This window comes from Juglans regia, chromosome 9, assembly GCF_001411555.2.
Source record: "Juglans regia cultivar Chandler chromosome 9, Walnut 2.0, whole genome shotgun sequence".
NCBI classification, from domain to species: Eukaryota; Viridiplantae; Streptophyta; class Magnoliopsida; order Fagales; family Juglandaceae; genus Juglans; species Juglans regia.
In genome coordinates this window covers 15,730,971-15,752,116 of record NC_049909.1, presented here as the reverse complement: position 1 = coordinate 15,752,116, position 21,146 = coordinate 15,730,971, and the positions used below count along the sequence as shown (strand labels likewise).

The 21,146-nt window shown below is 36.4% G+C and overlaps 1 protein-coding gene, 1 long non-coding RNA gene and 1 pseudogene across 2 annotated transcripts; all 3 read right to left on the bottom strand.

Annotated features, from left to right (window-relative positions):
- Positions 1-3,765: 3,765 nt before the first annotated feature.
- On the bottom strand, positions 3,766-5,140 carry LOC109020436 (annotated as a pseudogene).
- A 5,008-nt stretch (positions 5,141-10,148) lies between these two features.
- On the bottom strand, positions 10,149-10,900 carry LOC118349470. Its single transcript, XR_004802429.1, has 2 exons — positions 10,707-10,900; positions 10,149-10,552 (listed from the first exon to the last, which is right to left on the bottom strand). It is a non-coding gene; the product is annotated as an uncharacterized LOC118349470 (long non-coding RNA).
- Positions 10,901-18,225: 7,325 nt separating this feature from the next.
- On the bottom strand, positions 18,226-20,392 carry LOC109020434 (ankyrin repeat-containing protein At5g02620-like). Its single transcript, XM_035693855.1, has 3 exons — positions 20,253-20,392; positions 18,877-19,530; positions 18,226-18,704 (listed from the first exon to the last, which is right to left on the bottom strand). Exons 2-3 carry the CDS (start codon positions 19,505-19,507, stop codon positions 18,226-18,228), a joined length of 1,110 nt encoding a protein of 369 aa, XP_035549748.1. The 5' UTR covers positions 19,508-19,530; positions 20,253-20,392.
- Between the last annotated feature and the right edge of the window lie 754 nt (positions 20,393-21,146).

Below are 21,146 nucleotides of genomic sequence, written 5' to 3'. Positions count from 1 at the left end.
CTTTTGGGATGACAAGAGTAAATCTTGTGACAATAATTACACTTCACTTTTGGGTCATTTAAAGGGCATCCATCTATTTTAGTGAAATGATCCCACACTGCTGAGGGGTCTTTATTTGCCCTCCTTTTACGAGGAGGGACTGGGAGACTTGTGTAACTAGACAAGTTAATATTTGAAGCCATTTGTGATCAATTTTCTAAAGGAGTATCAGTCTTATTATCTCTTAAATTTATACGAGTATCACTTTCGAAGCAATCCATATAAGAGCTGACATATAATATAACATATAAAAATCAAGATATTAGGATATGAATTGAAAATTACTCTATTTTTATGAAATTACAATCTAAATTATGCATATCATATAATGCAGGGGATATTTACATATCTACATTTAAGATCAATATGCAAGCTTCCTGAACATAGAATGTCAAGTAAATTAGCAGACAAATACACAAGTTACCTTAAATTCAAATCAGAGAGCTAAGAATGCTATGCTAAATTTCAACTATATTAATTCCAGAGTTCAACGTGTACCAAGCTGCCAACACTAGCTCATGAAACCACCAAAATGGAAACTAGAATATCTACCAACGAAGTTGCTGTTTCAGCTCCTCATACTTCAATTCAAATAGCCAATTTTATTCAAGTCTTTTGCACCATTTCATAAAGAGTTGTTATATCAGTTTTTTATCTGGTATTTCAAACACAATTAAATCTTTGTTAAAAGAACATAAACTCTAGATGCAGTTTTCATTAAAAAAAAGGTGAGATATACCACCTTATTCATGTAGTAGTTATTCTCAAAATAGATAAATCCATAAATAAAACTTTTCAAGTTGAAGCCATTATTCTGTACTATTAAAGAGAAGTGGTATATATACATATATATATATATATATGATAAATTTCAAACACTCCATTAATTACACGATCATGACTAGCTTTTCGAAACATTTTCCATTTCTTTAGAGAGAATTGTGCAGTATATTCGTTTCGACAAGCCAATTCTGTCACTTAGGTTATGGTTCAAAAGCAGGCAATGAAAGAGAGATCAACAGATTCAAGACCCAATGGGATATGCAGATTCAGTTGTTAAGGGTTTGCATGCGTCTTCCACTTCCATGGACTCTAAAACCAAAGGTGAGGGTTCTTTATATCTTCCTTATAATCATTACTTCCAATACTATCAACCCGTAATTATCAGTATACAAGCAGCAAACTAGGTTAAAAGCAAGCCCCTTAAAAACAACGGATACATTACTCACTAGACCAGGAGGCTCTTCATGTTGATTCAAACAGTAGTAGCACACTGAAACAACAGATACATTACTCACTAGACCAGGAGGCTCTGGACTCGAGCCAAGACAAATCATAAATGCAAAATGGAAACCACCAATACAGATTCTATCAAGTATAAATAATAGATTCAACATAAATAAATAAAAAACATCAGAAACTCTACTTTATTTTGAAAAAACGATACCCGAACCAAAATCTAAAATATACCCAAATTGAAAAAAAAAAAAATAAAATCAGTGGATCGACTACTGAGATCCAAACCAAAATCGAAGACAAAAGGGAGGAATTAAGCCGTAAAGAGTAATCAACCCAGAAAAAACCAAAATATATAGAGATGATTGGGGGAGGGGGGGTACACTGCATTCAGGCCAACATATGGAAAACGAAAGCCAAACGGCGTAGTGGGTTGTTCGCAAAAGAGAGAGAGAGAGAGAGAGAGAGAGAGAGAGAGAGAGAGAGAGAGAGAGAGAGAGAGAGAGAGCACCTCAGCGATGACCTCTGTGACCAGCGACGGCGAACGGCGACGAAGAATGGCGATAGTGACTAGAGTTCTGCAGTGGAGAGAAGAAGAGATTAACTTCAGATTTCAAAGTTTCGGATTCGACGGTTTATTTTTCCTAAAACCAGCCTTCTGCTTTTGACCCGATGAACCCGCCTTTCACGGGTTGGAAATGTCGGATCCTTCGGACGGATCGGGCTGAAGGCCCATTATGCACAACCCTATTATAGAGAATCGGATTCATGCAAGTGATGGTCATGGCCTCTCTGTTTTCCACACAAAAGAGTAATACTCATGGAAACCTGAAAAATGAAACCTCATGGAAAATAATGTTACCCCTTTGTACAATAAATTGGTGATCACAGGAAAGAAATTTTCTTTTTTCTGTTCATTTTGTTAATTCTATGAATGATATTCATTTGTTCATGTGATCACTAAAATGATATCTTTTTAGGGCCAAAACTGTAAAGAAGTTATATTTACTACGGCCGATAACTTTGATCTCCCCAGATGACAGAAATTCGTAATTAGAATTTATATAAAAGAAAAGAATAAAATGTTATATATATATAAGCAAATACTGAATGCATGCAAAACAAATTATGTAGAATACAGAATATTTCATCAAAACTAAATTGAAACAGATGCAGTACTTGATATTTGACTTAAAATACTCAAAACCACAAAACCATTAATCTTTTTTTTTTTTCTTTTAACTTAAAATATGTGAAAGAACAATAATAACCTTGTTGCCAAGTTGGTAATTGCAAAGCCAGTGGAGTACTCCACTGCCAACTTCTTCCTCTGATAAACGCTTAATTTCTGCCTCCACCTTCACCAGAACTATGTTCGAGATAGTGGGGAATAGCGATCGATCGAATATAAAGCTTACAAACTGCTTGGAGTCGTAATTCACGGCATTGACTTATAGGTGGGGGATAGAAACCAAAAGCCAGGTTGGTTTTGATCAGTCAAGGTCAGTGAGTTTGAATGATACTGGTTTTATGTTAAACTTAGTTGGGCGGAGTCATCATGGAAAACTTCTACTTTTACAAGTCAAATACGTGGGTAAGTTGTACATGCCAAGAACCCCAAATGGGTCTATTGTCTATCGTTGTGGGTCATTTGTCAGTTTGTTTCTGGATGCATGGACCAAATGGAACAGGGAAAAGTCTCCCCAACAAATTTTATCAGTTTGTTTCTGGATGCATGGACCAAATGGAAGACAATTTGTTTTTCTCTTTTAAATGGAATACGTTAGCCTTATGAATGAGTAAACTACTTGTTCTTTAAACTTTAAAGTCTCATTCGAACTCTAGAACTTAGAATGAGAAATAGACACATAAACTGGACCCCATAACATTTATTGTAGGTATCTTTCTCTCTCTATGGTCCTTGAGTTCTAAGCATCCGATACCATATGCTGTAGTGATATTTGACACTAATATCATAATAGAAATCAGTGATATTTGGTTGATTAATTAAATATTGAGACCTTTTGTGGGTGTTAGCAGCGCCAACTGTAAAAATCAAGAGGCAAGAGGATGGAATGATGGATGGTGTGCTCTATAAACCAACTTGAAAATAGAATAACTCATTCATTGATGTACTAAACCTAGATCCTCCTTATACATTCCGCGTATAAAAGAGACGATGAGGAAGAAGCATGAGCCAATAACACAAGTGGTAACGACAAGAGCTAAGGAATGCACTAACACAACATATGCAACTGTGATAAATGCCAGCACTATTGCTCCCATTGCCATCAAAATAAACAGGAAGACCTAGCTGAGAAAAGCGTAGTGAGTTTCATCAGATTCATAACCCTTGGAACAGAAGTGGAATGAGTAGATGGAAAACAATAGCAAAACTAAATAACACCAAGGACATGGCATCAATAATAACGAACACTTTAAAAGCAGCATTTCTCCTCAAAACTGGTAGAGCCTTCATGATCATATGGGTCACCTCAAGTACCAACAAAACCACCAGGCATGATTATAGATGCTGCAAACACCAACCAGCATGCGACATATTGCAAGGGACCAAATGTCAAATGAACTGCCACACCCAGCGACAACAAATGTCCAAACTGATGACCCAACTCCAACGAGCCTAAAAGGACTGTGGCTCCTTGCCAAGGATGCAAATATTGGAGAAGCTACAAGAAGTCCAATGATAAAGGCAGGAAATAGAACACCATCTTGGAAATTATTCAAGTTAAAATCCCACTGAATTCTACTACTCGAAGAATAAATGCCACTATCCGTGCAAGTCCCAAGTCTACCATTTACACCATTGCTTGCTATTGCACCTCGATCCACATAATCCAGCCCAGCGTTTTTGTTAATTCTACAAGACCCCAACTTCCAGAACCCATAATTCACTGAGTTCCAATCCGCAAGAGTTTTTCAGGCATTTTATCGAACAGGTTAGGCGCAAAATAGGGACATACATTCTGAAACATTGATCAGCATCGAAAACTCATATGTGCACTTATATGGGGTAAACCCTCCGATGAGAAGCATATACAAGTACCATAAGTTTCCAACCCTGAAACCTTACTTAGTGCTGAAAACTCCTGCTACACCTTTGGATGAAGCTCCATACCACGTATCTTTTATCCGACGCACCACCATCTTTGAAGTATTGTCCTGAGGCATGCTCCACAGGAACATTTAAAGAGGGTCCAGAATAAGCAAGTAACGACTTCTCCGTTTGCTTATAGAGAGGCTTCCCAAGAAGCAACTCAGCAGGTGACAAGCTCAAAATCATAGTTGTTTTTAGAATATCAAATCCAATTCGTTCAACTTCTACCATACGAAGATCCAGAGGAATCTCCTGAAATTGTGCAGCAAGCTGCTGGTCTCCAAGTGGAAAATTAAAAGAAACATAAGCTTTTATCGTGCCCTGTCCATTCCTGAATCCTGTATCGACAGTCAAACGAACAAGGTTGGGAACTTTACTGGAATAAAATTCATGAATCAGTGCATTACTGCCGGTAACTCCAAGTCCAGTTGAATACCATTCAACGATGACTTCTTTCAGATTCACTTTTTGGTGGGATACTAACATATTGTGATGGTACTCGATATTCAAAGCAATCTGGCCCGAGAACTCGTTGTGAGGGACATCATATGTGTTTCGGATTTCAACGGTGACATCAGGCTAGATGGAGCCAAGAAGAGTGCCAATGACGCGCTCGGCTTGGTCAGCACCGACGACGTGAAAGTCATAGTCGAATGTCTTGGAAGGGCTTCCATTGTCTGGGAGTGGGTTGAAGATACTGGTAATGAAATTGTACGCTATGAGAGAGATAATATTGTATGATGAAGTTTTTCAAGGATATTTGTAACAAACGACGGCTCAAATATGAAGGTGGAAGCGTGAAGGACGGGTGAAGGCAAGACAGAGGAAGGGAAGAAGACGAGCCCTAGCACACGTGAGAGGTACTCGAAGTGGAGAAGCGAAGTGTCGAACTCCTGAGTTCTGAAGGGAGTTCTGAAGTATGGTGGGCCAGTGGCCCTTTTGTTATTTCATTGGGTCTCATTCTTTTTATTTAGTTTGTTGGACTCTGGGCCGTTGGCCTGGCTCCATTTTAATTCGTGTAAGAGTCAGTAGTAGGTCCATGGCCATTTTATGGCCCATTAGTGGAATCTGTCTTATTAACTTTTGGATGCACTATGCGAATACCGTTGAAATCCTAAATTTTCTCATTCTTTCTCTAATTCTTGGAAGCGCTCCCGCTCGAAGAGAGCAACTATCTTTACCCACATTCACTACTTTATTCATTATTTTTCTTATTTTCTCTGTTGTGTTACAAATGGTATTAGAGATATCAATTCTCTGTATATCAATATTAAAAATATGACAGAAGGCACAATGATGAATCAAGTACAATATGGACTTAATGATGTAAAAAAATCCAATGAAGTGCTGGAGACAAATGTGATAGCCATAAAGAGGCAGATGGATGCTATAGTCCAACAACTCACAACCTTGATTGCAGGAATGCACAAGAGGAACAACAATGGTGAATCTTCTGCTGATATACAAACCAGAGAGGAACCTGCCCCACACCAGCATATGAGAGAGATACAAACAAGAACCATCATACTTGACTTCCTTATCTTCCATCCTAAAGATCTTGCATGTTGGACTTACAAAGTACATCAATTTTTTACATTCCATAATACACTGCCATAACATCGTTTAAGGCTTGTCTCTTTTCATATGGAGGGTAAAGCCCTCACTTGGTTTCAAGATTTAGAGGAATTTGGACAACTTACTGATTGAGACTCTTTTATTAAGGCCCTATTAGTGAGATTTGGTCCTAGTGGCTATGATGACCTTATGGAGACACTCAGTAAGTTAGGACAAAATAGTACTATGGAAGAGTACAAGGCCAGGTTTGAGACACTGGCTAACCAATTGAAAAGGTTGTCTGATACATATAAACTTAGTTATTTCCTTAGTATTCTTAAGTATGACATCTGCTAGCATGTCAAGATGTTCAACCTTCCAAGCCTAACCTCAGTCTATAACCTAGCCAAGATTCAAGAAGAGATTGTTAACCTCACCAAAAAAGCGTTTAGGATGCATGAAGGCTACTACGAATTCCTAGTTATGCCATTTGGGCTAATTAATGCCCAATCCACCTTCCAAAGTCTTATGAATGAGGTATTTCGGCCTCATTTAAGAAATTTTGTATTTGTTTTCTTATGATATTCTTGTGTACAGGAAAATAGTGGAGGAACACGTGGTGCACCTCCAAACCACCCTTGATCTACTAAGGCAACACAAGTTGTACGCCAAGCGATCAAAGTGTCACTTTGGGTGTAAGGAGATAGCCTATTTAGGCCATCTAATCTCTTATGAAGGTATATGGACAAATTTCGATAAGCTACAAGCAATCAAATATTGGCCCTTACATAAATCCCTCAAGGCTTTAAGGGGATTTTTGGGTTAATGGAATATTATCACAGGTTCATAAGAGGCCATGGTGGGATTGCTTCCCTTCTAACTTGAATGTTGAAGAATGATGATTTTAGATGAAGTGAGGAAGCTAAGATAGCTTTTCACAAGCTAAAAAAGGCTGTTACACAGCCTCCTATTTTGGCTCTTCCAGATTTCTCAAGGCCATGCACTATTGAGTACAATGCCTTGGAAAATGCCATTGGGGCAAATTTTGATGCAACAAGGCAAGACCATAGCTTATTTCAACCAAGCCTTGAAGGGAAGAGCACTTATGATGTTGAATTACGAGAAGGAACCATTTGCCCTAGTTTCAGTTGTTCTTAAATGTAGGCCTTACCTACTAGGGCAAACTTTTGTGGTGCACATAGACCAGCAAAGTCTCAAGCATATTTTGGATCAAAAAGTGGGGACCCCAATGCAATAATGTTGGATTACTAAGTTTTTAGGGTATGACTTCATGGTAGAGTACAAGAAAGGGTCAGAAAATACGGTTGTCGATGCCCTATCGAGGAAGAGTATGGGTAAGGATGTCAATGCATTTATCAGAAGTTGTGACTTATGCCAACGAGTTAAGATATACAACACCCTACCAAGCGGGCTACTTTAACCACATCCTGTACCGATGCTGCCATGGACTCACATCACTATAGATTTTGTGGAAGGGCTACCTATTTCAGTAGGGTTCAATGCTTTATGGGTGGTGGTTGACAGACTGACCAAATACAACCACTTTATTCCTCTGAAACATACCTATATAGCTAGGGACATTGCTAAGTTATTTTTTGAACTATTTTTAAATTGCATGGGCTACCACAGTTTATTGTCTTTGTCTGTGATAACACGTTGATTGGACAATTTTGGCACGAAATTTTTTCCTTGCAAGGGGTTCAACTATCTTTAAGCATGACATACCACCCTCAAACCAACAGGTAGTCTGAAGTCATGAACGAGACAATCAGTACCTCAGATGTTTAAGTGGAGACAAGCCTAAATACTAGGCTAGGTGGATACCATTGGCTAAGTGGTGGTACAACTCTGCTCAGCACTCATCAACAAGAATGACTTCCTATGAGGCCCTTTAAGGGCAACTGCGACCTAGTTGACTTGATTATGTGTTGGGAACAACATGCGGGAAGCTGTGGACACCATTCTAAGGATTCAAGACCAGATCACAAGAATCCTCAAAAAAAATTTACACAATACACAAGATGGAATGAAAAAATTTCTCAAATCTAAAACGGAAGGAACAATAATTTAATTTGGGCAATGATGAATACCTATAGCTCCAATCATATAAACAAAGCACTGTAGCACAACAACGCCACCTCAAGCTTGCCCCTCGGTATTTTTTGCCATTTTGAAAATCATAGAGGGTAGGTCAGGTGGCCTACAAGCTAGATCTCCTGAGATCCTCAAGAATTTACCCCACCTTCCATCTAACTCAACTCAAATACAAGATCGGTTCAAGGGTCACTTTCCTTCCCACACTACCCCCAGTGGACAACCAAGGAGTGATTTGGCTAGAGCTTGAAGATATACTGAAGCATCGAATGACCAAGGCGGGCAACCAAGTACGGGTGGAGCTCTTGGTCCGTTGTTAAGGCCAAGGGGCCGATGATGCCACTTGGGAAGTTTACTCACGGCTGAAGGAGAAGTTCCCTACCTTGCGGGAATGTGTTTTGAACGGGGGGATACGTAACAAACGATGGCTTAGATTTGAAGGTGGAAGCGCGAAGGATGGCGAAAGGCAAGAGAGAGGAAGGGAAGAAGACGGAACCCTAGCACATGTGAGGGATACTTGTTTTGAACTGAAGTGGAGAAGTCGAAGTGTCGAACTCCTTAGTTCTGAAGGGAGTTCTGAAGTATGGGGGGCTACGGTTGTGTGGGGTAGTGGCCCTTTTGTTATTTCATTGGTTCTTGTTCTTTTTATTTAGTTTGGTCTTGTTGGACTCTGGGCCATAGGCGTGGTTCCATTTTAATTCATGTAAGATTCCGTAGTAGGTCTATGACCATTGTCTGGACTATTAGTGGAGTCTATCTTATTGTATGCCTGGAACTTTTGGATGCACTATGCAAATACTATTGAAAAGATAAATGTTCTCATTTTTTCTTTAATTCCTGGAGGTGCTCCTCCTCGAAGAGAGCAACTATTTTTACCCACATTCACTACTTTATTCAATATTTCCATTATTTTCTTTGCTATGTTAGAATATTCCCTTCGGAGAGACATAGAGAAATGAGAGTGAGAGGGGTCTGTGGGTTGAAATATTGTTTGGCTGGATTTTCGTGGTGAGGACAAAAAGTTGTAGGGAGGTTGTCAGTCCTGGGAGAAAGAAGCGGGTGAGGAGCAGAGACAATGGAAATCTATACCACCTAGGTCAAACTCCCATTTGGTGCTAAAAAAATCAAGGATGCTTGAGTCGTTGTCGTTGGTGTCGAGAATGGTCCCAAACCCTGGGTCTCCTCCTTTTCTGGCCATGATATGCTTTTTGCTCAGTACAACTATTGAAGGAGAAGGGAGATAATTCTAATTTTTAGCACTCGAGCGATAGTCGAGCGAACGTACTGTTTCTCAAATTTTCAACTCCAAAACCAGTCTCTGCCCCAACAATTAATAATTATACATATTAAAGAGTAAAATCTAAGTTAGTAAGTAGTAACTATCAACATCATAAATATAACTATAATAAAATATTTTTTTAATTAGTTAGTTATATAATCTACATTAATAATTCACTTAACTATAATTTAGTAATTTAAATAATTTTTTTATTAATTTATTTGAAAAAAAAATGAAAAAAATAGCAAAATAATTAGACCGAGCTATCGGTCCGGTCCGGTTCTTATGGATGTTTGGTCTAGTCTATTCCGAAGAAAAATTTTGGTCCACAAGAACGGATTGGACCGATTTACGCCCCTAGCAATGTAGGCTGTAGCTCCATGAATTTTTGTTGCTCCATAAGAGCTTCGATGGATTTGAGGTCCATCTTTTATCCTGCACAAGGAAACATCACGTTATACCTGTGTCTTTTAATTATCTAGTTAGAGCTTCTGCTATACAATTCCTTTCTCCTTTGATGTGTTCAACATCACATTGATAGTTGTTAACCATTGCTGCCAACGAGTAATCTACTTAATTTGTTTATAATCACCTGCAATGTTAGCCCGCAAAAAATACAAAAAATTCTTTGAATCTGTACGAACTAAAAAGCGTTGAGGTGCTAGCTAGATAAATTTTAAATTTATCTATTCCTTTTTCCACACATGATATTCTTTTTCATTGCTATGGTCTATGTAATTTTTTCGGTATTTTTAGTTCTTGCAACTATGATCTATGTAAAGGCCAATCATAATTGGGGATATCTAGTTCTAAGCGAACTAATGGGGCTTGCAGTTATGGATGTTAGCCCATAATGTATATAACTCTTTGAAAAATACTATAGATACAAGGTAATCCCACAAAAGAATACACACTGATGTGGCAAATCACTAGTGCACCACGTCTTTTTTTTTTTTTTTTTGTCCACTCGCCTTGTCTCTGCCCTTCTCCTCCTTTCCCTCTCCATTTCCCAACCCCTCCCCACCCCCTCAGCCCGACCGAGAGAAGAGAGAGAGATCTCATACTTGTCGGTGAGGGGCGGCAGCAGCGACGATGATAACGGAGGCGAGGGTGAAGGGTGACGTCGGTGAGTGGCAAGGAAGGTGAGGGGTGCGGCAGCAACGTTGGCGAGGGGCGAGGGGCGAGGAAGGTTTGGCGGCGATGTTGTGGAGAGGCTGCGACAGCAAGATCAGTGAGGAGTTCGGAAAGGGAGAGAGAAACAGGGAGGAGGGGAGAAGGGGAGAGGCACTGGGAGAAGGGGAAAAACAGAGAAAAAAGAAAAAAAAAAAAAAAAAGGAAAGATGTGGCAACAGTTTTCTGATCTCTAACCTGGATTACTAGTTTCATGATCTCCAGATGGTAAGCAGCTTGTAGGCACTGTGTAGGTAAGCCTCAAGAAATGCACTGAATTGGTTTGTTTTTTTTTTCTTTTTCTTAAATCATTAGAAATGAATTTCTTAATTATTTAAGAAAAAAAAAAAAAAAAAAAAACCAACTCCGTAGAAGCACCCTTTCTTATTTTCTTCGTGTCTTCGTATGGTGAAGAAGGCTCCTTCTTATAGTTGAGCTGAGGTCTTCAAATGACTTCAGCTGCCCTTTGAATTATTTGACGACTAATACCCTTTTGTGGAAAAGATGTATTATTGGTGTGGTGAGCATTAGAGCATTCCGTCCGGTTCCTTATAAAGTGTAATTTCTAATTAAAATTTAAGAAAAATTTTAGGAATAAGATAGAAATGTTCTTAGATAATTTGAATTTGAGTAATATTATATACAAATTTTAAATATACAAGTCTCTTACAAATCATTTATAAAAAAATAGATTTTATTAAAAAATAATAGTTTTTTTTAATACTCTTTTCAAAGATTTGAGCAAGATTTATCTATTTAGAATTTGTACAATTTATTTCTCTTTAAATTTTGTATCTTATTATCTAAAATACATCCTCAAAACTCAATTCTTTTTAATTTTATTTAACGAATTTTACAATCTACCATATATCATTTTCTATTTTTTTCTATATTATTTAATTATTATTATTTAATATTTTTTATTTGTTTAAATATTTTATTATTTATTAATAAATTTATAATATCTTCCCTTATATAAAGTCATATACACACAAAATAAAGATTTATAAGCCAAACAAGAATTAAAAAAAAAAGAAGAGATTATAATACGACAATAATAAAAAATTATATATATTTATTTCTTTATCTAACATACTTAACAAATTGATAGGACTAATATTATATACAATCTTTACCTATTTCAATATTTTTAATATTCTATATTAAAAATAAACCTTTGAGACTGTTTGCAACTTTGCACGCTTTACTTGAGTGTCGGCGAGAATCTTTTTGCTTTACTTGTAGTGTCGGTCCCGAGCAGTGTCCTAATACATAAGCGACTGCTTTTATGCTTTACTTGGAGCCTTCACATGATGAAGATGTTGGTGCGTCAAAATCTGTCTTTGCTTTTTACTGAGTAGGCATTTGCTTTACTGATATAAATTGTATAATCATATAAAAGTAAAAGTAAAAGTAAAAGTAAAAGTAAAAGAATAATGCTACTTTTCTTTTTTATTTAATTTTTTTAATTATTAATTAAAGAAGTGATTATTAATATATTAATATTATTTTATTTTTAAAAAATATTTAAAGATGTTAAAAAAATATGAAAATCAAAAATCAAAAAATTTAAAAAGTTAGCTTTTGCCTAGGTGGTATGCCCGGCAGTCATTACTAGGCGTCAGCCTAGCATTAACATTACCCAAAAAAAAATCCCGCTCATTATTCTTATATTATAAAGGAAAATCTTAATAAGCCATCTGAGTTTGCTATCTCATTTTAACTGTTCATGTATTTAATTTTTTTTTATTTAATAATTAAGAAATTGAATTTTAGTGTATTGATGTATTTTTTTTAAAAAATATATTCAAATATGTTAAAAAGATATAAAAGAGAAGAAAAAAATAAAAATGCAAATGTGCTAGGCGGCACACCCGGTGGTCATTGCTGGGTGGCAGCCTAGCATGACTCTATTATATATGTTTTTTTATTTTTTTAATTAATATAATGTAGAAATAATTAGTAGAAGAATTTAATTAGTTTAATAAAAAAATATATAAACAACAAAACTCGACTATAAATGCACCATTGTTATCTTTGAAAGTACTTCTATGATAGATGTCTTCGCCACATATTCATTAAGAAAAAAAAAATAAAAGAATAAAAAGTGTGGAATATAAGAATGATAAATTTGCTGCCCAACAGTGACTATTGGGCGTACCCTTAAGTCAAATTTCTTTTTTAAAGTTTTTCATTTTTATTATTCATATTTTTTTTAAATATTTTTAGAAAATATAAAATAATATCAATATACTAATAGTTATTTTCTTAATTAATAATTAAAAAAATATAAAAAAATTAAATGCAATATGAAGAGGGATAGTAACATTATTCTTCTATCTTTCACCATTTTTTACAATAAACTTTTGCGTGTGCTGGCTGGCTGGCATTCAGCTCTGCTTCAAAAGCAATTACTTTGCTCGCGTCTTCCTGACTGATCAATTTATTGAACTGACTGGTCATCACAGACTCTGGTCCGAGCTATAATTAACCTTTCTTTACTGAGAGATAGGGTCAAATTTTGTAAATTTCTGCATGGATCTCTGCAAGCATGTGAGATCTTTCTTCATGAAGAATTTCCTTCTGCTCTTTTCGAGTTTGAAGGGCTTTTGGTTCATCTTGCTCTGTAGACTTGTTGGTTATGCCGAGCTTGATGAAATGATAAGGCTGATGAATTGCTTCGTCTTCCCAATCCATAATAGAACAATGGAATCTTAAGAAAACTGGCAACTCTCTGGCCCTGATCTTCTTGCTGTATGTCTTCACTGCATCAATGAGACCTTTTGCAAAATATGTCAATTCGACTAGGTTTTTGCTTGGATAAATGCAATCAAATCAATAAGACCGCAGTTAAACAAGGCTGCTGCCATTAAAGGATTTGTTCCTGCAAGTAAAACAAATTTAGATCCTTTAATCTACTTATTTTTGGTGAACCAAACGACATCTCCATCTTTGGATTCCATGGTAGAGTCTAGTTTCTTGCTGCATTACTCCAATGAAAGAATTATGATGGGGTAGTAATTTCTGCAAGTCCTTTCTTTTCACCTTTCATTACTTTATTAATATCAATGGTGCTCTCATTTCTAATCTTCTTGTTGGCGTGAGTTGTCAATAATTGGAGTAAGTTTTTCATAAAAATTCAGTGGGAGATGTTGTAGGATCAATTTGAATATAAAATCCTTCTTTCAAGGGTCAATGGTTAGAAAGTATACTAGCCATGGAAAGTGTACAACCTAGACTAGAATAGTCTTAGAAAGTGTAAAGAATGGTTTGAAGAGTGAAATCAGATGAAAATTTTATGAATAATAGTGAGATAGTTTAAGTGGAGTATTTTTTAGGTTTTAGGAAATGAGAGAAAAAATTAAATAAAAAAGATTATAAAGTTAAAATATTGGCAATAAAATAATTTTATAATAATATTTTTGTTTGTGATTTGAAAAAGTTAGAATTGTTTTTTATTTTTTATTTGAAAATTTGAAAAAGTTGTAATGATTAGTTTTAAAATTTTATATTTATATTATGTTTGGGAATAAGATGAGATGAGATAAGATGAGATTAGATAAAAATTTGGAAAAATCTTAATAAAGGCAATTTGGCTTATAATAGTTCCCTAAAACTGTCTCATTGTCTTGCTACATGTATTTTTATTATTATTTTTTCTAATCAAGCATATTCTAGATATATAAAACAGTTACATGATATAAGAGATAACAAGGTGGGAGGCCTCAATATTTATCCGAAACCAATTGGAACAACACAGGAAAAAGAAAAAAAAAAAAGATTTGGGGCCAAAGACTTGACCCCCACCCATTTCCCACAAGGGGAAGCCGCCTGAAGCGGTTTTGATACAGTTCAATAAATGGATTATAATATAGGGATTTATGCCACAGGTCACTAGTCTTGACTGATTGAAGAAGACTTTCACTACCTTTTTCCCATGATCCTTGGTTAGGATGAGCAATAACATAGGAAGATAGCAAATTGGAGAAGTTTCAAATCATCGGCAGGAGACCGCCAGGAACTGTGGTGGCATATGAGACGATGCACCACACTAGGAGACTATGTTGGCAGCAAACTCACCGTGGTGTGACGGCGCATGAGATCCATGCGCTGTTTGGCCTGCGCATGAGGACCACGCGCCACTCTTTTCGACTTTTTTCTTCTGCTATCCGAGGGATCAGCAACTAGTGAATCTTGTGGTGTGGCGCGTGGCGGTCTTGGACGACAGGAAAGCAGTAGATCAGCACTTCTCTATGCTATGGTCAGAAAATTAAAAAAAAATCCAAAAAAACATAATAGAATATTATCTAGACTATACAAACGGGATGAGGGTGGGTGGAGGCCGAAGCTCCAGCCACCCTCTAGACAGAGAAGGCAAGAGTTTTTTTATCTCTCTGGAGAGCTTTTTTGCTGGAGAGAGAAAACGAGTCGACACTTTTTCCCTATATCAGTCTTGCTATATGTATTCGCTTGATCATGGGTGGCTGATCAACTCTATTGACCGCCCCTTAATCAACAATTTCATTCGCTTTCCAACTGCAAAAAGGGTATGGGATTTTATTGCTACGACTTACTTTGATAGGACTGACACCTCCCAAGTGTATGATCTAAAGAGACAAGTGACCAGAATGAGACAAGCCGGAGGGTCAATTGAAAAATATTATAATGATTGTCAAGGCTTGTGGAGAGAAATTGATTTCCGCCATCCTAACCCAATGGAGTGTGCTGTTGATATACAGAAATACAATTTAATACTACAAGAAGATAAAGTTTATATTTTTCTTGATGGATTAGATGATTGACTGGATAAGATTCAGAGTGATGTACTGCAGTTGCGACCGTTCCCTACGGTAGAATAGGCCTATGCTCACGTTCGAAGGGAGGATATTAGGCAAGCAATGATGAAAACAGGCACAAAAACTACAACTGGTGCTGTTATGGCTTCTAGAGGAATCAAGATGGGGCAACAACAATCACCTTCAGTCTAGATGTTCAAAAGCGGGCCTCCCTCGACGGGTAATGAAAAGTCGAATACAACGTTTGAGGCTAAGGTACAATCAGAAGGAGGCGGATGTACTCATTGTGGGAACGTGAAACATACCCGTAAAACTTGTTTTAAGTTACATGGGTACCCAGAATGGTGGAACAAACTCAAGGCACATAAACATTGTGAAGCTGCCTCCAATGGAGGCTCAGGTCGAGCTGCCTTGGTAACTGCTGAACCTTAATTATCTTGCACTCCACAAGTAGGATTTTCAAATGATTAGGCTACTCCTAATGATTAAGGTAACTGTGGTCAAGCATTACTTAGTTCTAATCAAAATGATGATAGTTCAAATGACTCAGGGGATTAGCTCAGGGGCAACTGACCACATGACATACAATTCAAATGACTTTATCCAAATCACTCAACCAAGGCGAAGCAGTATTACTAATGCTAATGGGGTCACATATCCAGTTACAGGGGCTGGAACTATGGCTTTATCACTTTCACTCTCTTTATCTAATACTATACTAGTTCCATCTCTCTCAAATAAATTGATGTATGTTGGTCAAGTTACTGAGGAACTAATTGTGCTACACGCACTCATGTATTCTACTTTTTGTCTTCTTTAGGATATTCTGACTAAGGAGATCATTGGGCATTGTACTAAGAGAGGAGATTGTATTACATGGATGATTTTAGTCTTGGTAGAGCTAATAATATGCAACACACGACTAGTGTCATGGAGAGACAGATTTAGCCATGGCATCATCGTTTGGGGCATCTTTCATTTAGTTATATGAAGCACTTGTTTCCAAATCTATTTTCAAATTTACAAGATTCATACTTTAAATGTGATACTTGCATTTTAGCTAAAAGTCATTGTGTTCCTTATCCAATAAGCTTGAATAGAAGTGATATTCCTTTTGTAGGGACCTTCTCCAAATACTACTTCTTCTGGCATTCGTTGGCTTGTGACATTTGTAGATGATTGCACTCGAATGACTTGACTTGACTTGTTGAAACATAAAGAAGATGTGTTTTGATCTTTTCATGCAATGATATAGAAGATAAATACACCATCTAAAAATGTAAGCTATGTTATGTCGTTGTGTAGAACATAAATACACCTTTTTGAACCACTAACCTCATAAATACACCTTCCCCAATCCCTAGCTAGCTTATAGCTAGTCGTTGTGTAGAACATATCATCTAAAAAGTTAACATGACATGTTTTTCAAGAACGCAATATGGCTGCTGATTTTTTTGCCAAAGAAGGAGCCCGTAATTCTTGTATGAATTTTCGTGCTCATAGCCATATTTCAAGAAGACTTAAAAGGTTTGTTGTACTTTGACAAATGCGTTTTACCTTATTTGAGATTGAGGTTTATTTAGTGCGTGCAGGTTGCAACAGGCTGGTTATGCATTTCCTTCCCAACTTTTCGGTAAGATCAAATTGGATTATGTAGGTTTTATACAGGTTTCTATGCAGGTTTTATGCAGGTTTTCATTTAGCTTTAGTTGACTTATTAAGGTTTGAATATTGTTTTGAGTTTTATTTAATGTTGTATAAGTTTTGAGTTAGTCTATATCTTACTTTGATGCTTGGATTTGGGTTTTTTTGGATTATATGTAACCTCTTGGCATCCGTTTTGTAACCACGATATTCCTCTACCACAAGTGAGGGTTATCAATAAAATTATGGTACCGTTCTATTTACTGGTGTCGTTACCTTTTCTGTGATAAGTTTGCACTAGTTAAAGTGACTTGATAAGATTACATGCGCCAAAGGTACATGCACTTGATAAGCTTATTAGTCAATTGGATGAAAGAGGATAGATACCATAAGCAAGTACGGGTTTTTTTTTATTTTTTTCTTATATTTTTCTATCTAGTTGGTTAGGCTTCAAATAAGGCTTCTTAAGCCTTTATTAGTCAAACGATATCCTCCGCCTGTTGGTAAATTTAAGCTGAACATTGATGGAGCTTCAAAAGGAAATCTTGGCATAGCTAATTGTGGAGGTGTGATTAGAAATCATGATGGTAAATTTGTTCATAGTTTTTCTTGCCGTTTGTGTCATGGGACAAACATTTTTGCTGAATTTTCTGCTTTGAAATATAGTTTATTATTATGGTATCAGCTGCAAAATTTTAGAATTAGTAGTGAAGACAGTTTTTTACTTGCTGTGAACCGGTAATTTAACAGAAAACAAGAGCCTCCTTGGAAGTATTTTGAAATGTGGCTTGACATCTTAGCATCCATTCATCATTCCCTTTTGAATTAATTCATAATTACATAGAAGGGAATAGCTTGGTTGATGTAATTTTAGCAAACTTAGGGGCTCTTGGTATGGATGCTTCTTTTTTACTTAGTTTCTCACCAAAACACAAAACACTTATATTGCATATATGTTTTGGATAAAGCAAGACTCTCACTTTAGACACTAGCGAGGCATATAGTTTTATGTTTTTTCTATTATGATAAATAGTTCGAAATAATTATTGTATCGATTAGTTTCTTTATAGTTTTTGCAAGGGCTTTGGTTTCGGGATTTCTGTAACATCCAAAGCTCTTCCGCCTTCTGTAAAATATATTACTTCCTTATAAGTGAGAGTTATCAATAAAACAATAAAATTGGAGGTACCGTTCATCTTCTTAAAATAAAAAATAAAAATAAAAATAAAAATAAAAAATTAAGATAAAAATTAAAAGTGACTTGATAAGCATTGAGGTCATTTTTTTGAAGGCATCTTATCTACTCTAGGGTGATCCATCTTGAGATACTCGTTCGCGTACTCGATACAACGGGAATATAGGGGAGGAGTGTTCCCTTCGGCGTCCTTCTCGTCCAGAAGATTGCTGAGAGCTGACGAATTTTCACGAATCACTCCCACTGTCAAAACCGGTAACCTGCTCAACTCCGCAAAGTGAAACACATTACAGTCTTTGTTGTCAACCAGTAAGCAACAATCTGGACACATGGCTATAATCATTTTTATGATCCGAACATTGCAACGCTGAGCTGCAATGTGAAGAGCTGTCCTCCCCTCTTCTTCTTTCATGTTTGCTACTTGTGAATCATGTTCCAGCAACAGCTGTGTAGACCACCACCCACCTGAGTATGCAGCCAAGTGCAGTGGAGTCCAACCTTGTTTGTCTGCTTTTTCAGTTATAGGTCCTCCAATTCTTTCCAAAATTGCTTTGATCGTTACTACAGAGAATTCGAATACATGTTAAGCAGTGTAATAACTTTGTAACAGACAAAAGGATAACTTCTTCGAACTCGTTTAGAGTGGAAGAGGATCGAGATAGATACAATGGAATATTTATTAAGTATTTCATGCTGCCTGATAAATTCATTTATACAGCTATAAATGGAGTACCTTTGTTATCCCAAAATACTGCAGCATGCAAAGCCGTTCTACCGTTGGGGCCTTCATAAGCCGGTGAATTGCAGGTGCTCAAAATTTCCAACACCAAGTTTTCATAGTTTTTCTCGACGGCAATGTAGAGTGGAGTCTCCCCGGCATCATTAACAGAATATGAAAAATCTGGGTCTTCCTTGATTAAAAGTTTTATCACTTCAAAGTGATTATAAGGTACAGCCTCATGTAAGGCTGTGTCTTTCTTTTTGTTCACCATCCTAAGCATCTCCCTGACTGCTTGATCAGCCCCGCTTCCAATATCTTGATGATGTGCATATCTCGCATGTTCAATCAGAACTTTAACAATATCAACATGCCCATACCTTGCTGCGATATGTAATGGAGTTTCATCTTTGGCATTGACTTGACATAAAAGCAAAGGACACATGTTGAGTATATCTCCCACGAAGTTATTTTCTGTTGATTCTATCCCATGATCGAGGTTTGTGATGAAAATATGGATAACGGTGTTTTTGATTGGTGTTAATAAGGCTTCTAGTGGCTGTTTGAAGTTTTCATCTTTGAAAGCCATGATGTTGCCTTTTGCTGCAGCATCATAGAGAATCGGATCCATGTGAGTGATGGTCATGGCCTCTCTGTACTCCTGGAAATCTGAAAAATGAAACTACATGGAAAATAATATTACCCCTAATTTGTAGTACAATAAATCGGTGATCACAGGGAAGATGTATATTTTCTTTTTCTCTTCATTTTGTTTTTAAATTCTGTGAATGACATTCATTGTTCATTTAACACTGGAATATGTAAAGAATTTGGTATTTTTTAGGGCTAGCTGATAATTAGAATCTCCCCAGAAATTAATACTTAGAATATGTAAAAGAAAAGAACAAAAGGATATATATAATAAATACCGAGTCAGAACCATATTAATTGAGAAGTTATTTAGTACAATAACTTCATGAAAAAAATATCACATGGTATAGATACTGATTACAAAACAAATTATGGACAGTACAGAGTTAATTTTTCTTCAAGAGCTAAATTGAAACAGATGCAGTACTACTTGATATTTGAAGATGAAAATGGAGTGTAAAGCAAAGCTTATAAGGGAACACCACGGAGACTCTTTTTTTAAAAAAAAACTTAAAATATGTGATTTGATGTCTTCTTCAAACTCAAAACCATAAACCAGAAATCTTTTCCCCCATGCAGTTACAAAACGGTATTTTATTTCAAACTCTTCATATTGGAAGAAAGCTAGCTTATAGCCCTTCTACTTGGAATTATAGAGCGACTGACTGGAAATGATGTTAGCAATATGCTGCAATATATTTGACAGGAAAATGATGCAAGTATATATGCAGTAGTCATACATGAGCAATTTTGGTCTGCCTCTTAAGTAATTTTGACTGTGTTCGAGATAGAGGGGAAAAGAACAAGAGCGATCGTAAAGCCAGTGGAGTACCAGTACTTTATAACAAGCTGCTTGGAGTCGATCGGTTGTGGAGGAAGACCTTTCTCTTCAAGCCAAGATTGGAGCGTTGGGATTCAGCTTCAAGAGCGTTCACGGCATTGACTTATATATAATTTTGGGGGGTGGGGGGGTTGTCGTACTAGATAACAAATTAGATCAATTATTTCCCGACAAAAGAAACTTCTGAACTTCTTTATAATATTTGACTTCTCAAGAAACTTCTTGGAAGTTACAAATTTTATAAGAATCCTTTACTTTTTAAGAAGTTTTGTTATACGTCAGTTATTATTTATTCTCACACTCTGTATCTGATAATTTTTTTTATTTTATGAGATGTGGATTGTGAGGTAATAAATAGTTACTGATGAAAATAATTATTTTTTGAGAATGATTTTACTATACATAAACCAATTTAATACCTTAACCAATTTTTTTTTTTTTTCGTTGGATGTGTACATATTAACAAACATATTGAGAATTTGACTTGGCACGATAATTTAGCTGATTTTTTTTGTGTTTCTTTTTTAGTGTAGTCAGTGGATTTGGGGATACCAAGTCAAATACGTGGCTTAGTCATACAAGACAAGCACCCCAAATAGGTGTATGTTGTCTATTGTTGTGGGTCGTTTGTGCATCGTATGAATTTTCTATGGAACAGAAAAAGTCTCCCCAACAATGTTATCAGATTGTTTCTGGATGCATGGTCCAAATGGAAGACAATTTGTTTTCATTTTATATACTTGGCCTTTTGAACGATTAAACTTATACTGGTAGGGAAGCATTGATCTGATCC

What these genes read in the sequence shown, in the direction of transcription:
- LOC109020434 (XM_035693855.1), bottom strand. Translation starts at nt 19,507, where the DNA reads ATGACCATCACTCACATGGATCCGATTCTCTATGATGCTGCAGCAAAA. An exon ending in AGTATTTTGGGATAACAAAG is followed by an intron (nt 18,705 to 18,876) that starts GTACTCCATTTA and finishes AATTCTCTGTAG; the next exon opens with TAACGATCAAAGCAATTTTG.